This window comes from Saimiri boliviensis, chromosome 15 (assembly GCF_048565385.1).
Source record: "Saimiri boliviensis isolate mSaiBol1 chromosome 15, mSaiBol1.pri, whole genome shotgun sequence".
In the NCBI taxonomy this organism is placed as follows: Eukaryota; Metazoa; Chordata; class Mammalia; order Primates; family Cebidae; genus Saimiri; species Saimiri boliviensis.
The window spans coordinates 28,616,436-28,632,129 of record NC_133463.1 but is presented as its reverse complement, the minus strand read 5'-3'; the positions used below and the strand labels follow the sequence as shown (position 1 = coordinate 28,632,129).

The following is a 15,694-nucleotide window of genomic DNA, read 5'->3' as shown; positions in this document are numbered from 1 at the left end:
TTTAAAGACACTAACGTTCATTGTGCAATATTCAAGATGAGCACACAGTCCAGAGTGGGCATCTTGGTTCTTATTTCATGCTGTAGTGAGACCACTTCTGGTATTTCACCATCGACTTCTTTATTAGGGGCACATCATGAAACTTGATGAACTATATTAATGAATTTCTTAAAGAATCCTTCCATTATTCCCATAATTAATTATATTAATGTTTAGTATGTACTCACTGTGATCAACTCTACTTAAAGAATATATACTCTAAATAATAGACATGGTCTATGTCCTCATGTAGCTCATCTGGCCAGGAAGAGGGGCTCATGACAACATATAAACATGTAAGTAGAGTATGAAGTACAAATTGTTGTAAGTATTACAAAGCAGAACCACTTTTATTAAGACTAGTTGGGCCAGGCACAGTGGCTCATGCCTATAATCCCAGCACTTTGGGATGGTAAGGCAGGAGGATCGCTTGAGCCTAGAAGTTTGACACCAGCTCCAGCAACACAGGGATACCCTGTCTCTACAAAACAAACAAACAAACAAAAAAATCAGCCAGGCATGGTCCTACACATCTGTAATCCCAGCTACTCAGGAGGCTGAGGTAGGAGGATCACTTGAGCCTGGGATTTTGAGGCTGCAGTGATCTCTGATTGTGCCACTACACAAAACAAAGACCACTTGGTTACTGAGTATGATTTGCTCTGTGCTTTATTTGCTAATATTTTATTTGGGATTTTTGTATCAATATTTAGCAGTGATATTAATTCATAGTGTTTTTTATTCTATTTTTTTTCCATTCGGGAGGTGAGTCTTATCTGATTATGCTTTTTAAAAAGCAAAAGCTTTCTCCTTATGCAACAACATCAGAATAATCTATTCCTTAAGGATTTGAAGATACTACCTTTGGAACTCTTTAGGTCTGGGTCTTTTTTTAGGATACAGCTTTTCAACAACTCCTTTATTTCCTCCATAGTTATTTTCATTTTAAAATAAGCAATTTATTCAAAATTCATTTAAAAATAAGCAATTTCATTAATTTGTACCTTCTTAATTAAATGTTTTTTTTGCTTTCTTTAGCTTTATTTCAGTATTTTTTCTAATTTCTTGAGTTGAATGTTTAATTGACTTATATTTAAAGCAATTTCCTCTGAATATAGCATTAGTCATAAACTTTAGTTTTAATATTAAGTGCTTTAATAATAATTTTAAAATGCTGCAATTAAATCTTGGTTTCTACTTTGCACAGCTGCAGTTTAGGAGTCGTGTTAACATTTCCAGGAGGTAGGGTTTTACTGGTTTCTATTTTTGTTATTATTTTTCTGTTTTTATTTCACTGTGATCTGAGGATGTGGTCTGTACTATTTCAACTTCCTGGAATTTATCAAGGATTTCTTCATGGCCAATTATGTGATCAACTTTTGTAAATGTTACACAGGCACTTGAAAGAAAGTTTATTCTCTGTTTTCAGGATTTAGATTATTTATTCTGATTAATTATTCAGATCCTCTGTCTTTATATGGCTTTCTGTCTAATTATCTTCCATGAGTTGAGAGAAGTCTCCTAATCCCCTTATATTTCCGTTAACGTAGTTTTGCATTTTCTGCAGATTTTCCATTGCATATTGAATATGATATTTTTGTGGATTGTGCTTGTTTTGTCAGGATAAATCTTCCCATTTTTTGTCATGTAATATCTTCTGCCTTAATTTTCATTTAATAATATCATGATCTCCTGCTTTCTTTTACTTCCAACCTGAGTTACCTTGTTTTTTTTAATCAAAATTATTGAAAATTTATGTATGTAGCCAAAACACTTGGCAACCTGCAAGGGCCAATCAGGAAGGGTGCCAGCCCTGGCACTGCTTGGGAGAGCCCCTGTCCTAGTATATATCATGACAGGGCTGGGGTTGAGAGGAGGAGATATTAGGAGAAAGAAGCATGGTGGCAGCTGTTTTAATTACCCTCACACCTGTACTAGTGCACCCTGGCTGAATTCAATTTCAGAATCATTTCAAAATCAATCGGGAAGTTTCTCTGACGTCCAATTTGACAATGTTTCTTTTTGTTTGTTTGTTTTATTAGGTAAACTTATTCCATTTACATTTATTATCATCATTGCTATGCATTATCTTAATTCTGTTATCTTACATTCCTATTTAAAGTTTGACTTGTTTTCAACATTTTCTTATACAAGGTACATTTCGTTTCTTAGGTGTATGCTTTTGTTTTCCCTACTTGATAATTTGGAAAGAAACAAATACAAAGTTCTCTTTCTCTTCTCTGGATCTACAGCATACCTAAATATAGCATAGAGTACATTTGTTTCCATAAGTAACTATCAAAACCAGAAATCTTCCAGTACAAAAAAGAGAACTAGTTGATGAGATGGGAACAGGAAAACCCAGCACCTCATTAACGTGGGGGCTGGATGCTGCCCCAGGAGTATGAACACAGCCTTCTAGGTCATGGCAAATGACACATGATGCTTAGGTCATTTGACTGGCAAAGAGGAAATAAAGGAAGAATTACAAATAAATTTTTAAAAAAGGAATTTCCTAAATGATTAGTGAGATCTCCTAGTGTTGGTATACATGAGTGTGTGTGTGTGTGTGTGTGTGTGTGTGTGTATGTGTGTGTGTGTGTGTGTGTGTGTGTGTGTGTGTATGTGCCTGTGTGGAGGGGTGGGGGAAAGAGAGGGAAAGAGAAGGAAAGAAAGAGACAGGGATAGAGAGACAGAAAGAGACAGAAAAGGAGAAGGGAGGGAAGATATGTTAAAAAATATATAGTGGGCTTATCTAAGCACTCATTTTCAACTCTAACAAGGTGCCTCTGGAAAAAGTAAATGGACTGGTAAACAATGAATGAAAAAAATGTGGTGAAAATCATACTGCTTACATCGATGTTTCATATTAGTCACATTTTAAAGTTTTTATAGAAAATATAAACAGTATAGGTCTTGCTAACCAATTCCTGACACGAGAGTTTCAACTGGGTTCATTAATTTGTTTCTTTTTTAAGATTTTAAATTACTTACTAACAAATATCTTAATTGTCAGAGAGCAAATACGGTTATCAAGAAGCAGAAAATCCTAAAAGGTATTTTTAAAATAATTAAATATATATAAATTACAGTCATGGACATGCAATGTATACTTTTTATAATTTAGATTCAGTTTATTTCTATAGATCAGAGCTGAAAAATATAAACAATGAGAAAGGAGTAGAATGCTCAAGCATTTTCCTTCAAACCTCATTTATGACTCAGCATAGCTCAATTAAGAATAAGAAAACAAAATAGGCCTTTACCTAGAAGTGCCACCAGGGTTAGCAGAATCACCATGTGCTTCAGTCCTTTTCTCTTATAGAAATATAGGAGAATGCAGAAAATTAAGATTTCTAAAATCTAGAAATGAAAAAGACGGAAAAGAGTAAATTATTCTACACAAAGTCTTCAAAATGCCACACTTCTCATTTTGATTATGTAGCAGTTCTCATATGAGCGTTGAGGGTGGCTGAGGTTCCTAGGGCCGACACAGGAGAGCAGTGTAAGCACCTCGGCCTTCCAGACCCAGAGCTCAAACACCCCTCCCACCAGTCATCTCCAGTCCTAACCTCCCTAGGAGTCCAGTTTTATTTCCCCAAGTATCTACAAGACATTTCCACATGCATGTTTAATAGACACGCCACGTTAATGTGAGTAACACCTACCACTCCATTCCTACCTGCCCAGCTTGTTCCTCCGGGGCCTTTGCCCTCCAGTTAGTGGCATTCCTACACTCCCTGTTGCACCCACCCTAACCCCTCCCTTTCCCTCATCCTCTCTAGATAGCTGCATTTGCTTCTAATTCATCTCTGATTTTACTCTTGCTTCTCTGTAACCCAGCCATTCCACAGCCAGAGGAATCATTTAAAAACACCATTTGGATAATGAAATATTTTATTCATAGAGAACATATATGATGCACATCAAAGGGATTTAGAGTAATACGACAGGCACTCACAGACCCTTCACCCAACCTAAGAAACAGAACCTCTGACATCTCTGAAGCTTCTTGTGTGCCCCTCTCCAGCTGCACTCCCCTCCTGGTTCCACCTCCCCAGGAAACACCACACTGAAAATGTGTGTTTAGCATTCACTTTCTTTATAGTTTATTGCATTTTTATGTGTTCCTAAATGGTACCCAGTTTATTTTTGCATGTTTGGACTTTATACAAGTGGAATCATACTTGCTTTCACTTGCTTGCTTTTTTCCACCGTACATTATGTTTGTGACATTTGTCCAGGGTGATGCATGAAATAAAAATATAAACTAGACCCATTCATTCTTTGCTAAAACCTCCTGTGGTTTCCTATCACGTTTAGAATAAAATCCAAACCTCCTGGATCACAAAGTCCCAGGCAACTCCCTGGACCTCATTTTGTACTACTGACTCCTGGATGGTCCACTCTGTGCCAGCCTCAATGGCAATGTTTTTAAATTCTTTCTTCCCCCAGTTCTTTGCAATCCTCAGATTGCTCCTGCCTGGGCCTTTGCATTGTTTGCTCTGCCTGGAATGCTCTTTCACTGATCTTTACACAATGGCTTCTCCTCCTCACTCAGCTCACAGGTCAAATGCCAACTCTCTGAGAGTTCACCAACTCTTCCGATCTAACAGAGCCACCCATTATTCTGTCACATCCCCAGCTTCAGGTCGCTGTGGAGCATTTCGCCATCATCATTTCTTGTTCATCTGTTTATCTGTTTCTGGTCTGTCTTCCCTACTAGAATGCCAGCCCTAGAACAGGAATCTTACCCACTCTTTTTACCACCCAATCTCTGGTGCCTGGCATGCAGTTGGTCATTCAGTGAGTACTGATGGAATTAATGAGTAAATCACACCTCAAATTTATTACAAATAACTTGCCAAAAAGACCTAATGTCTAATAAATTGACTGTTCAGTAAATATTAATTGACTACAAGTCTAAAATTTTCCTATCCTTAAGAACTCTACTGTAATTTTGAGTTTTCAGTTTTATTTTTGTTTTAACATCTTTTTTTTGAGACGGAATCTCGCTCTGTTGCCCAGGCTAGAGTGCAATAGTGCGACCTTGGCTCACTGCAGCCTCTGCCCCCCGGGTTCAGGTGATTCTCCTGCCTCAGCCTCCTGAGGAGCTGGGATTACAGGTGCCTGCCACCACACCTGACTAATTTTTGTATTTTTAGTAGAGACGGGGTTTTGCCACGTTGGCCAGGTTGGTTTTGAACTCCTGACCTCAAGTGATCCACCCACCTCAGCCTCCCAAAGTGCTGGGATTATAGGCATGAGCCACCACGCCCAGCCCAAGTTATTATTTTTTAAGAGATGGTGTCCTTGGACTGAATTTGTAAGCATGAATGTACATTTTTCTAACAGCAGACAGTACCATCACTAATTTTGTTTCTTTTTGTAACCACAGGAGTTAGGGACTTCACTATTTCCAGGAATGCATTCTACTTACAACATCCTCTCTAAATCAGCTTAAATTTGTTTCCATTCAAGGGTTTGCTCGTGGGTTTGTTTTTTCCTCTAATGCTCTGTGGGCATGGGAAACAGCAGGCCCTTATCTTCCTCATTTAAAAACCTTTTCATCTAATATGGAAGATGAAATCATCCCTTTGTCTTTTCTTCTCCTGGCAAATTAAACCAATTATTTTAACTGTTTCTTTTTGGGACTTATTTGCCAGACCTTTAATTTCATTGAGTAGTGCTACAAAAGCTATTCAACTCCTATCTCTTTGCCTTCCCTAAAACGGCCATCAAAACATTGAGTGTCCTAATTTCTGTGCAGCTCACCAATTGTTAACAGAAATATCCCTCTGGTTTCGGTCTCCCCTCAACCACAGGCTTCAATTTCTCACATGAGAATTACAGACAACTCACAGCAGCATTTGGGCCACTGTGTTTGTTGCTGGAGAAGAGAAAGCTCTTCCTGTGCTAACACACAGAGCCCATTAGGTAAATCGATGATCATGCCGATTATTAATTTTTGTTATTGGTTCTAGAAACCATGTATGACTCTTTTTGTGTGTGTGGGCAAATTCCATCTCTGTGGCTTCAGATAAATAAAACATAAGTTCCTATTATTCACAGAATAACTATAGTTGCCCTGGTTCTGCCTGTGGCGAGAAGTCACACAGCTCCCGGTAATAAAATATTAAAGCAGTATGAGTGAATGCTAATTTTTTTCTAGCAACATTTTTTTTTCTCCTCTTCTTAAAGAAGCCGTGATGTCTGCAGGTTGCGGTGCCCCGGGAAGAGGCTGCGGTATTGATTGCCATCTCACAGGTTATAAAGAGTAACAGTACTTGCTGTGCATCCCCCACATCTTGTGCACTGTTCTCAGGGCTTTCTGTGTACAAGTTCATTGAATCCTCACAACCACTTAGGAGGTAGGTGCTATCATCAGTTTACAGGTGAGGAAACTGAGGCTCAGAGGGGCTAAGCGATGCAGCTCTGATAGGCAGCATAATGGCCCCCTCATAGAAGTCCCTGCTCTAATCTCTGGAAGCTGTGAAGACGTTACTTTACATGGCAAAAGGGTTCTGTATTAGGCTGGTGCAAAAGTAATTACAGTTTTCCCCATTAAAAGTAATGAAAAACCACAATTACTTTTGCACCAACCTAATTCAAAGGGTACTGGCAGCTGAAGGGGTGCATGGCAAAGGAGGTAGACAGAATTTCAGCACCAGATGCCCCACTGCTGGTACCAATATCTGAGCCTGATTTTACCTCATCTTCCCTCACCAAGTTCTCAAACACATAGTCTAGGACCACAATATATGGCTTCTCTGTCCACAAGAAATGAGCTCTGCAAAGGTTCTCTCTAGGGCCAGGTTTGGACAAAGATCTGATCCTTGGTAGTCAGTTTATTAATTCTGTAGAGAGAGGCATTGAGTAAGGCATGTGAATCCCAGAAGTGAACAAACTGGTTTTGTGTTCTGGCTCTACCGCTTAGTACTTATGTGACCTTAAACAACTTCCTGGACCTTCCCCAGCCTCAACTTCTCCATCCACCAGATGCAGATGATAACAGCACCCCACGTATAGGGCCAGTGGGCAGGTAAAGAACAGAATGTACCCTGAGCTAGACGTAGGGCTCAGCTGCTCAGAGAGTGTTGGCTAATGCTACCGAAGAAGTGGACCCTTGAGTAGACACACAAGTGATATTTGCATTGAGACACTAAAGCAAATAACATCATGCCATAGCTACTGATGTCCTATAAAAACATACAGTTTTTGGCTGGGCACGGTGGCTCATGCCTGTAATCCCAGCACTTTGGGAGGTCAAGGTGGGCGGATCACAAGGTCAGGAGTTAGCATGGCCAATATGGTGAAACCCATAAATACAAATACTAAAAATACAAAAATTAGTCAGGTGTGATGGTGGACATCTGTAGTCCCAGCTACTTGGGAGGCTGAGGCAGGAGGATCCCTTGAACACGGGAGGCGGAGGTTGCAGTGAGCTAAGAGCAAGAGTCCATCTCAAAGACAAAACAAACCAAAACGAAATACAGTTTTCTCCCTTAGGTTTCTAATACCTGATGGTGGGTTTTGTCACAGCTTTGTTAGAAAGGCTGACTTAATAATCAGGTTTAGGGTATAGAATGACACCGAATAACAGGCTTGGCCCCAGCATCTAGTGATTTAATTTTTTTTGTCTGAGAGAAAATGAGCACTGTGTAGGTTATTTTGTGAAGGATTTTGTGTTCACAAAAGACGTTTCCATTTGAATAGTCTTTTGGAAAATCTGGGTGAGCGAAATGGCCATGACCAAGCCTGCCAAATAACATGAAGTAATGGAGACTCAGGGCTGCATTTTCTAATGTGGGTTTTGCAGAACACATTTGCTCATAGGTATTACTCAACAAAAGGTCCTTCCGAGAAAAGGGCCTCGTGATCAAATAAGCCTGGGGCATGTAGGATTAACAAAATCAAACCTGTCTCATTCTTACAGGACCTCTAGCTTTTAACATGCTGACAGAGATGCTGAATTTCGCAGGCCTTGTTATGCGGAATCTTTCTCACCTAGTTTGACCTTGAAAACCCCACTCTTCTTTGTGTTTTGGCAAGGATGGGGATTGCCCTTCTGTGGCAGACAAGCCAGGAAAGGCTGTTTTAGTGCGTGAGTGAAGGGCACTTTATTCTTCTCTGGCTGGTAGACACTGGGCTTCTCAAATCTTACTTCCTTTCTTTTCTGTACCAGATCAGAGGGAAAGCTCCTGGGCCTTGTCTCTGTGAGGCTTCCATTTAACGTAAGCCTTGAAGGAAAAACAGACTTCCGTCTGGGGCAGGCAAACACACAAGACAAGGGGTTGATGTGAGCTAGTGGGTGCCGCAATATTATAATTCCTTTTGTGAGAAATATAAAACGTATTCAGGCTTATACATATTTTAGAAGTTATTTGATCAGTCCTGAAAGCCAATTCAGGCGCTCTTATTTATACTTGGTATAATACATAGAGGTAGATGACTGATATGTCAAAGAATAGTCTTAATTACTGTAATTATTATCTTTGCAGTCAGGGCTTGCAGAAAAGCACAGAATTTGCCACATCTGAGGATTAAATATTACTTAGGTGTTTAACAATTCAAACCAAACTTCAGCTCATGATCTTAGTGTAAAATTCATCACTACTAGAGTCTTTAGAGATGCAGTTGGGTAATGGATTAAATGACAAATGAATATAATATAGACCTTTTCCCCTTAGAGTCTAATGCCAACAGTGTTATTTCAAATGTGACTTTATTAAAGGTTTATTTTATGCTATGTTTTAAATACCTGGAATTATTTATATTTTTCTCTGTGGTATTTACTTTCAAATATACTTTCTTTATCTTAATATGATTTTTGAGATATATGGGTTTCTCCCAGAACTTTAAAATTCCTGCTATGGGAATTCCTCTCTCTAAGCTTGGTGTCTAATCACCACCACCTTAACGGATAAGTGAATAAATGAATGAATATGTTTATTTTAAGAGCTGACCTTGGAAAAATGCCCAACTGCAATTAATCTCAGTACTTTTTGTGGAAATATACAGTATAATGAAAAGTAGTTTGGATCTCTTCAAATGTTTTCTCTGGGGTTAAAACAATACAAGATACATCATCATTAAACAATGCTGTTTATTCCAGGAAATAAGTCTTGATGCATCTTTAATATACAAAGAATTTAACTCCGGCCATTAATTTTCTGGTTTCAGGCTATGTGACCCTTTTCTTAGCTATATGAAGAATTTATTTTGCCTCTAGGCAAAGAGTTATAATTTGTTGGTAAGGCTTCAAGTCTGGACTATCATGAAATTTTCAGTAAAGTATAAAAAACAGAAGTAAATCATGGAGATTAGAACTCCTTCTAGTGCTCATCATTGACTAATGAAAGCTGTGATAATTAAAAAATTGAACGTGGCATAGAAGTAGGAAGATAAATGGGGCAGAGGTGTTGGCACAAAGAATGACACACCCGAGGAAGGCGATCTGAGTTGGGATGCTGAATCTTTATAATTATTATTTTTATTATTCTTCAATTTCTGGGGTACATGTGCAGAACATGCAGGTTTGTTACCCAGGTATATATGTGCCATGGTGGTTTGCTGCATCTATCACCCCCTCATCTAGGCATTTCTCCTAATGCTATCTGTTGCCTATCCCCCCACCCCTACTATCCCTCCCCTAGCCCCCCACCCCCAACAAGCCCCGGTGTGTGATGTTCCCCTTCCCATGTCCATGTGTTCTCATTGTTCAACTCCCACTTATGAGTGAGAACATGCAGTGTTTGATTTTCTGTTCTTGTGTCAGTTTGCTGAGAATGATGGAAGCCCAATCTTAAAGGCTGAAGGAGGGCAGGGGTGAGGAGAAGAGGTAGGAAGTGACAGCACCAGGATAGAGATAAGGCCTATGGAAATGGATTGCAGGGCCCTAACAGATGAGGATCAGGGCTTTATAGAGGCAGGACACTAGGACTGATGGCCTGATTGACTCATTGATCAACCAATACAAGTTCATGTCCTGAAGAAGTGCAGGGTCTTCTGGAACAAAACAGGCAAGGAAATAGATAAAGAGGTCCAATCTAAGCCATGCCCATGAGGGTGAGTTTTCAGGGGTCATAAGGAAATGGGGCTGTGGGTCAAAGGAGGTAGGGGAGGCAGACAGATACAACAGCACTGCGTTATGTAGCTGGAGGGGTTTCACGGGTCAGATTTTGTTAATCCTACATGCCCCAGCCAGTATTGATGATGAACATGAGGGGAGGCAGCCTTCTTACAAGGCTGCTGATATACTCCAAGCAAGAGATGATGGAAGCTTAAATTAATGCAATGGGAATGGGAATGTGAAAAAGGGGTCAAGTTCAAAAGACTTTACATTTCCAACAGGATCAGGGGTGTGAGTGAGGAATGGGGATGAAGGAGGAGTCATGGGTAGTTTAGGTTTCCAGTATGGGAGGCTGAGATGGAAGAGAGGAGAGAGTTTGGAGGGGAAGATAGTTCAGTTTTTGCTATGCTACATTTGAGGAAACTATGGGAGGTCCAGGCAGGGATGAGTAATAACTAAACAGTTGAGAATATAGATCTAGAGCTCAGGAGGGGCCTGGGAAGGACAGGTGGGTCTGGATTAGGAAGTCTTTAAAAAGGATGCTGGTGGGTGGGCAATTGGATTCTTTTAGAAGACCCGGGAAGCGGGTGCAGCATGAATGGAAGCAAGGCAGAGAAAGAGGAGGTGCTCAAGAGCCCAGCATGGATTAGTGAGAGAGGAAGAAGAGAAGTGGAAAACATTTGGAGGAAGTGAAGAGGGGAAACGTTCCAGAAGATGATGGGCCAGGGAGTAAATGCTGCATAAGGTTCAAGAAGAATCAGGACCAAAAAAAAAAGCAATTCCTTTGACAATTCACAGAGAGGGATTCACTTCTCCAGACTTCGCCACCCTCACTCGCCATTCCTAGCCCCATTCCTGTTGGAAATGTAAAGCCTCTTGAACTTGGTCCTTTTCTACATGCCCATTCCCATTGCATTAATTCGGGCTTCCACCATCTCTTGCTTGGACCGTGTCAGCAGCCTCTTAACAAGGCTTCCTCCCCTGCTGTGCATCGCCAACACTGCAGCTACAAGCTCCTCCTAATAAACGAATCTGACCCATGAGCCCCCTTCAGCCACATAATACAGTGCCGTTGTATCTGTCTTCTGTTCCCTCTGCCAGCAAAGTCCCCTGCCTCCTTTGACCCACAGCCCCATCCACAGATTGGAATGAGTGGGAGCTGAGGAAGTGGACAGGGCCAACAAAAGTAGACTATTTGAAGACATTGTTGGTAGTAAATGGCAGGAGGGAAATGGGACAGTTTATTAAAAGGGTGTGTAGTATATGAGTTTTTTTTTTTTTTTTTTTTTTTTTTAAACAGAGAAACCCAAGTATCTTCATAGGGCAAGAGAAAGGAGTAGAAAAGGAAACGAAAGTGAAAAGATCTGTAAATGTTTGTGTTCTAGTGGTCAGAATACATGTCAGAAATGGTAGGATATATGTAATTCTTGTCATATACACTAGGAAATGCTTCAGTCGTGTACTTAGAGCAAATTTCACCAGTAAACATGTCTCTGTAAATGCCAATGTTACTTTTCAATATAAGGCATGTTAAGTAGGATCATTATTTTACCTGTTTTAATGGCAGAGGGCTAGACCAGTTAGCTTTTTGAGGTTACTTCTAATCCTAAAAATGTCTAGTTCTGTGTGCTTTGATTTTTTTTTTTTTTTCTTGAGACAGGGTCTCACTCTGTCACCAGGGCTGGAGGGCAGAGCTGCGATCACGGCTCACTGCAGCCTTGACTTCTTGGGCTCAAGATCCTCTCATCTCAGCCTCCTGAGTAGCTGGGACTGCAGGTGCCTACCACCATGCCTGGCTAATTTTTAAAATTATTTGTAGAGATGAAGTCTTGCCATATTGCCAGACTGGTCTCAAATTGCTGGACTCAAGTGATTCTTCCACCTTGGTTTCCCAAAGTGTTGGGTTATAGATGCACGCCACCATGCTCAGCCTTATTCTTTTTATAGATTTCACAACTATTTTACCAAACTAGCTCTTGGTTAAATGCTCAGCTAGACTATCCCAGCCTTCTTTTTATTACCTGCCCTTCGTAGAATATTATTATTCCCTAATCTATACCAACTTCTATGCGTATCAACCCTTTCGATCATATTCTCTTTATACCTACAGACACAGCCACTACATCAAATGACATATCCCAGTTAACACCTTCACATTTATCTATCAGCTCATTTCTTTTTTTTTGAGATGGAGTTTCACTCTTGTTGCCCAGGTTGGAGTGCAATGGTGAGATCTTGGCTCACTGCAACCTCTACCTCCCAGGTTCAAGCAATTCTCCTGTCTCAGCCTCCCTAGTAGCTGGGTTTACAGGTGTGTACTGCCACTCCCAGCTAATTTTTGCATTTTTAGCAGAGATGGGGTTTCACCATGTTGGCCAGCCTGGTTCTGAACTCCTGACCTCAAGTAATCTGCCTGCCTTGGCCTCCCAAAGTGCTGGGATTACAGCCATGAGCCACCGTCCCCAGCCTCATTTCATTCTTTTACACATCTCTCGGCATTGTAGTACTATTGTGTGCTCCTCTCAGACAATCTGTCTGTGTCATTGATCTCAAAACAAGGACTTTTTTGAAGAGAACCTCTATTTTGAATCAAGTTCAGTAAAGCAAAATGTGTTAAGTATTGTCCCTTCAACTTGGAAGGGAATGTTTTGTTTTACTCTGAATTGTCCTAAAACATGTTGCTCTGGAACTTGCTGGATTAATCGATGTGGAAATTGTTCCATGAAAGGATATCTGGGAAACTAAGGGTGCTTCTGTTGCTGACTTAGTACTTCAAATACCTTGGTATTGGTCAAATACATTTATGTCTTAATAAGATATTAGTGCTGGTAAGGAAAAGAAAATATGTTCTCTAATATCTGCATGTGCCAGTGGACTAGATAATACAGCTTCAGGGACAGTAAAATACTTAGAATTCTTACCATATAGATCAGGAACTGCCATCCGACAAAGTAATACTGTACTGTTCTTGCTGAGATCGCCTGAGTTATATTTGGAGCAAAGCTCACCAGTAAATACGTTCCTGCAAACGCCAGTGTCATACCTTTAAATAAAATTGAAGAAAAAAAAAACAAATTGAAGCCAACTTAAAGCTTTTTGTTGATGCAGACATTGCCTGGAGACTGAGCCTTACTTGTAAAAGTGCCAGTCAGCCCTTCCTTTTATAATCAGTTTCATCAAACCATCCCTGGATAGCATCCCATGTTCACCTGAAGGCATTCCCTTTACAGGGGAATAGAGCCAGGGGATGGATGGGGCAGGGCATAACTTCCCATTTTTCTCTGTTTTTCTGGATGAATCCTGGACTTTTCAGGGAAGCTTTCCCCAAAGATTGGGAAGATCAGAGTATGTGCTATGAAGACATGAAAACACATCCCAAGCTGACTGTTTCCACATGGGCCAGTAAGTGCATGATGGATCTAGACACATCTAGATCTGTCTAGATCTAGACAGCACAGCCCAGAGGACAGGGAAGCCCATCACATGATGATCTGCACTACACTCACTCATCTCGGGAGCCTTCAAGCACACTCAGGTGATTTAACAAGTTGAAACTCTGGTAATGAGCATCTTTAATCACTGCCATTTATTGGAGTCCTTATAGCAGCAATAACAAAGGTGAATGCTGACTTTGCTGTGGAGTTTAATTAATCCAACCTAGAATATAGAATTCCAAGGTTAGTTTAGTAAAATAAAAATAAAATAGAAACCACATCATAAACCTGTGTAAGCAGTGTGTTACTGCCATGGGTTTAGCATTACGTAAAACGACAGAAAGGAATGTGTGTGGGGGTTAGGGAGTGAGGCCACCGAAGGAGGGGTGAAAGGAGGATGTGCCCTTCCAAATAACGTTGAAAACTACTGATTTTTATATAATTAACAGTCTGGAAAAAAAAAAAAAACCACCCTGATATAAGTAGTGTATTTTGGATGGCACACTTGAAAGCATAATTCAACTTGTTTCATCACTGAGGTTAGTGCTATTGTGGATATAATTTATAACCAGCATTGACTCCAACCTGAAACAATTTGTTTGTCTACAAAGTCTCACAATTCGAAGGTACTAATTTCCTGTTCCTCTTACCCAAATGACTTAGGTTTTAAACTCTTGTTCCTGGAAACAAATAGCATTTGATTTTTCACAAAAGCTAGACCACAGCAATTCAGGGTATTGTAGAAGCTACAAGGAAGTTTCCTCTAATGTAACAATTTATTCTGTAACACTTTGTGAAGACAGATTATATGCAATCTTTAAAGCGATTTCTAATGAGAACTTTAAAAACAAAAAAAAATATACATTATTAAACACTGTAATAAAATCATATATAAGAACTTGAGGGAAAATTATTGGTCAGTTGTGTCTTTTCTTTAGGAAGAAAATTACATAATTGTTCAAAAGTAGGTTCCTAGGAGGAAGAGATTCAAAAAAACTGTTTTCTAAACTTGGTGTGGTAAAGTAGCATGAATTCATTTAATATACTTTAAAATGTCTCAGAGACTTCTGTTTCTTTTGTGAAATCCAAATTTCTAGTTATATCAAGCTCCTCTATCAGACACTTCTTTATCTCTTTTAGTAGTATCTAGTTTCAATTAACCTTCTCGCATTTAAATTTAGTTTTGAGTAGGCAACATGTGTATATGGCAAAATTCCAACAATACACAAGGTGATCAGTGAAAAGTTAAATCTCACCCACCCTGATAGCTCACTTGTTTTTCTCCTCAAAGTTAACTACTACCACTAGTTCCCAAGATTTTCTTTTCAGAGATGTTTTATATGCATGTGTGTTTAAGTGGGCATGAATTTTATTTTTTTACGTAAAGAATTGCATATTATATAAAGTTTTCTGCATCTTGCTTTTTTTTTTTCTACTTAGAACATCTTGGAGGACATTTCACATGAGTATATGTAGTCTACTAATATTCTATCTCATGGAAATATATTGTTACTGAACAGCTTTCCAATATTGTCCCTGTTTCACATCCTGACATATCCCTCCATTTATATCCATGTCCACATTTGCCTTCCGTGCCTATCCCTACTAATGTATATCTTCATTGCATTTCTTTTTAAAAAACTTTTAATTTTTAAAGAGATTAAAACAAAGAAAAAGAAAAGTTTTAATTTTTGTGGGTATGTAGTAGGTGTATATATTTATGGGATGTATTTCACTGCATTTCAAAACTTTTAAAAAAAATAAAATGGCTGATGCTTTGCAGTTATATTTTCTTTCTTTCTTTTTTTTTTTTTTTGAAACAGAGTCTTGCTCTGTCACCCAGGCTAGAGTACAGTGGTGCGATCTTGGCTTACTGCAATCTCTTTCTCCTGGGTTCAAGTGATTCTCCTGCCTCATTCTCCTGAGTAGTGAGATTACAAGCATGTGCTATGATGTCCAGCTAATTTTTGTATTTTTAGTAGAGACAGGGTTTCACCATGGTGGCCAGGCTGGTCTCAAACTCTTGACCTCAGGTGATCTGCCTGCCTCTACCTCCTAATGTTCTGGGATTACAGGCGTGAGCCATCATGCCTGGCTACAATTATACTTTCTAAGTCCCTTTCACATACATGATTTCATTTGGGCCTCA

The 15,694-nt window shown here is 39.6% G+C and overlaps 1 protein-coding gene across 2 annotated transcripts in view; it reads right to left on the bottom strand.

Annotated features, from left to right (window-relative positions):
* The window catches only part of NIPAL2 (NIPA like domain containing 2), a 101,331-nt gene that overhangs the window by 19,398 nt on the left and 66,239 nt on the right, over positions 1–15,694 (bottom strand). For both annotated transcript variants that reach the window (XM_039464764.2, XM_039464765.2), the window contains 2 exons: positions 13,033–13,154; positions 3,306–3,402 (listed from right to left, as the gene is read on the bottom strand). In XM_039464764.2, the coding sequence (XP_039320698.1) occupies positions 3,306–3,402; positions 13,033–13,154 (219 nt within the window). The remainder of the gene's footprint in view (positions 1–3,305; positions 3,403–13,032; positions 13,155–15,694) is intronic.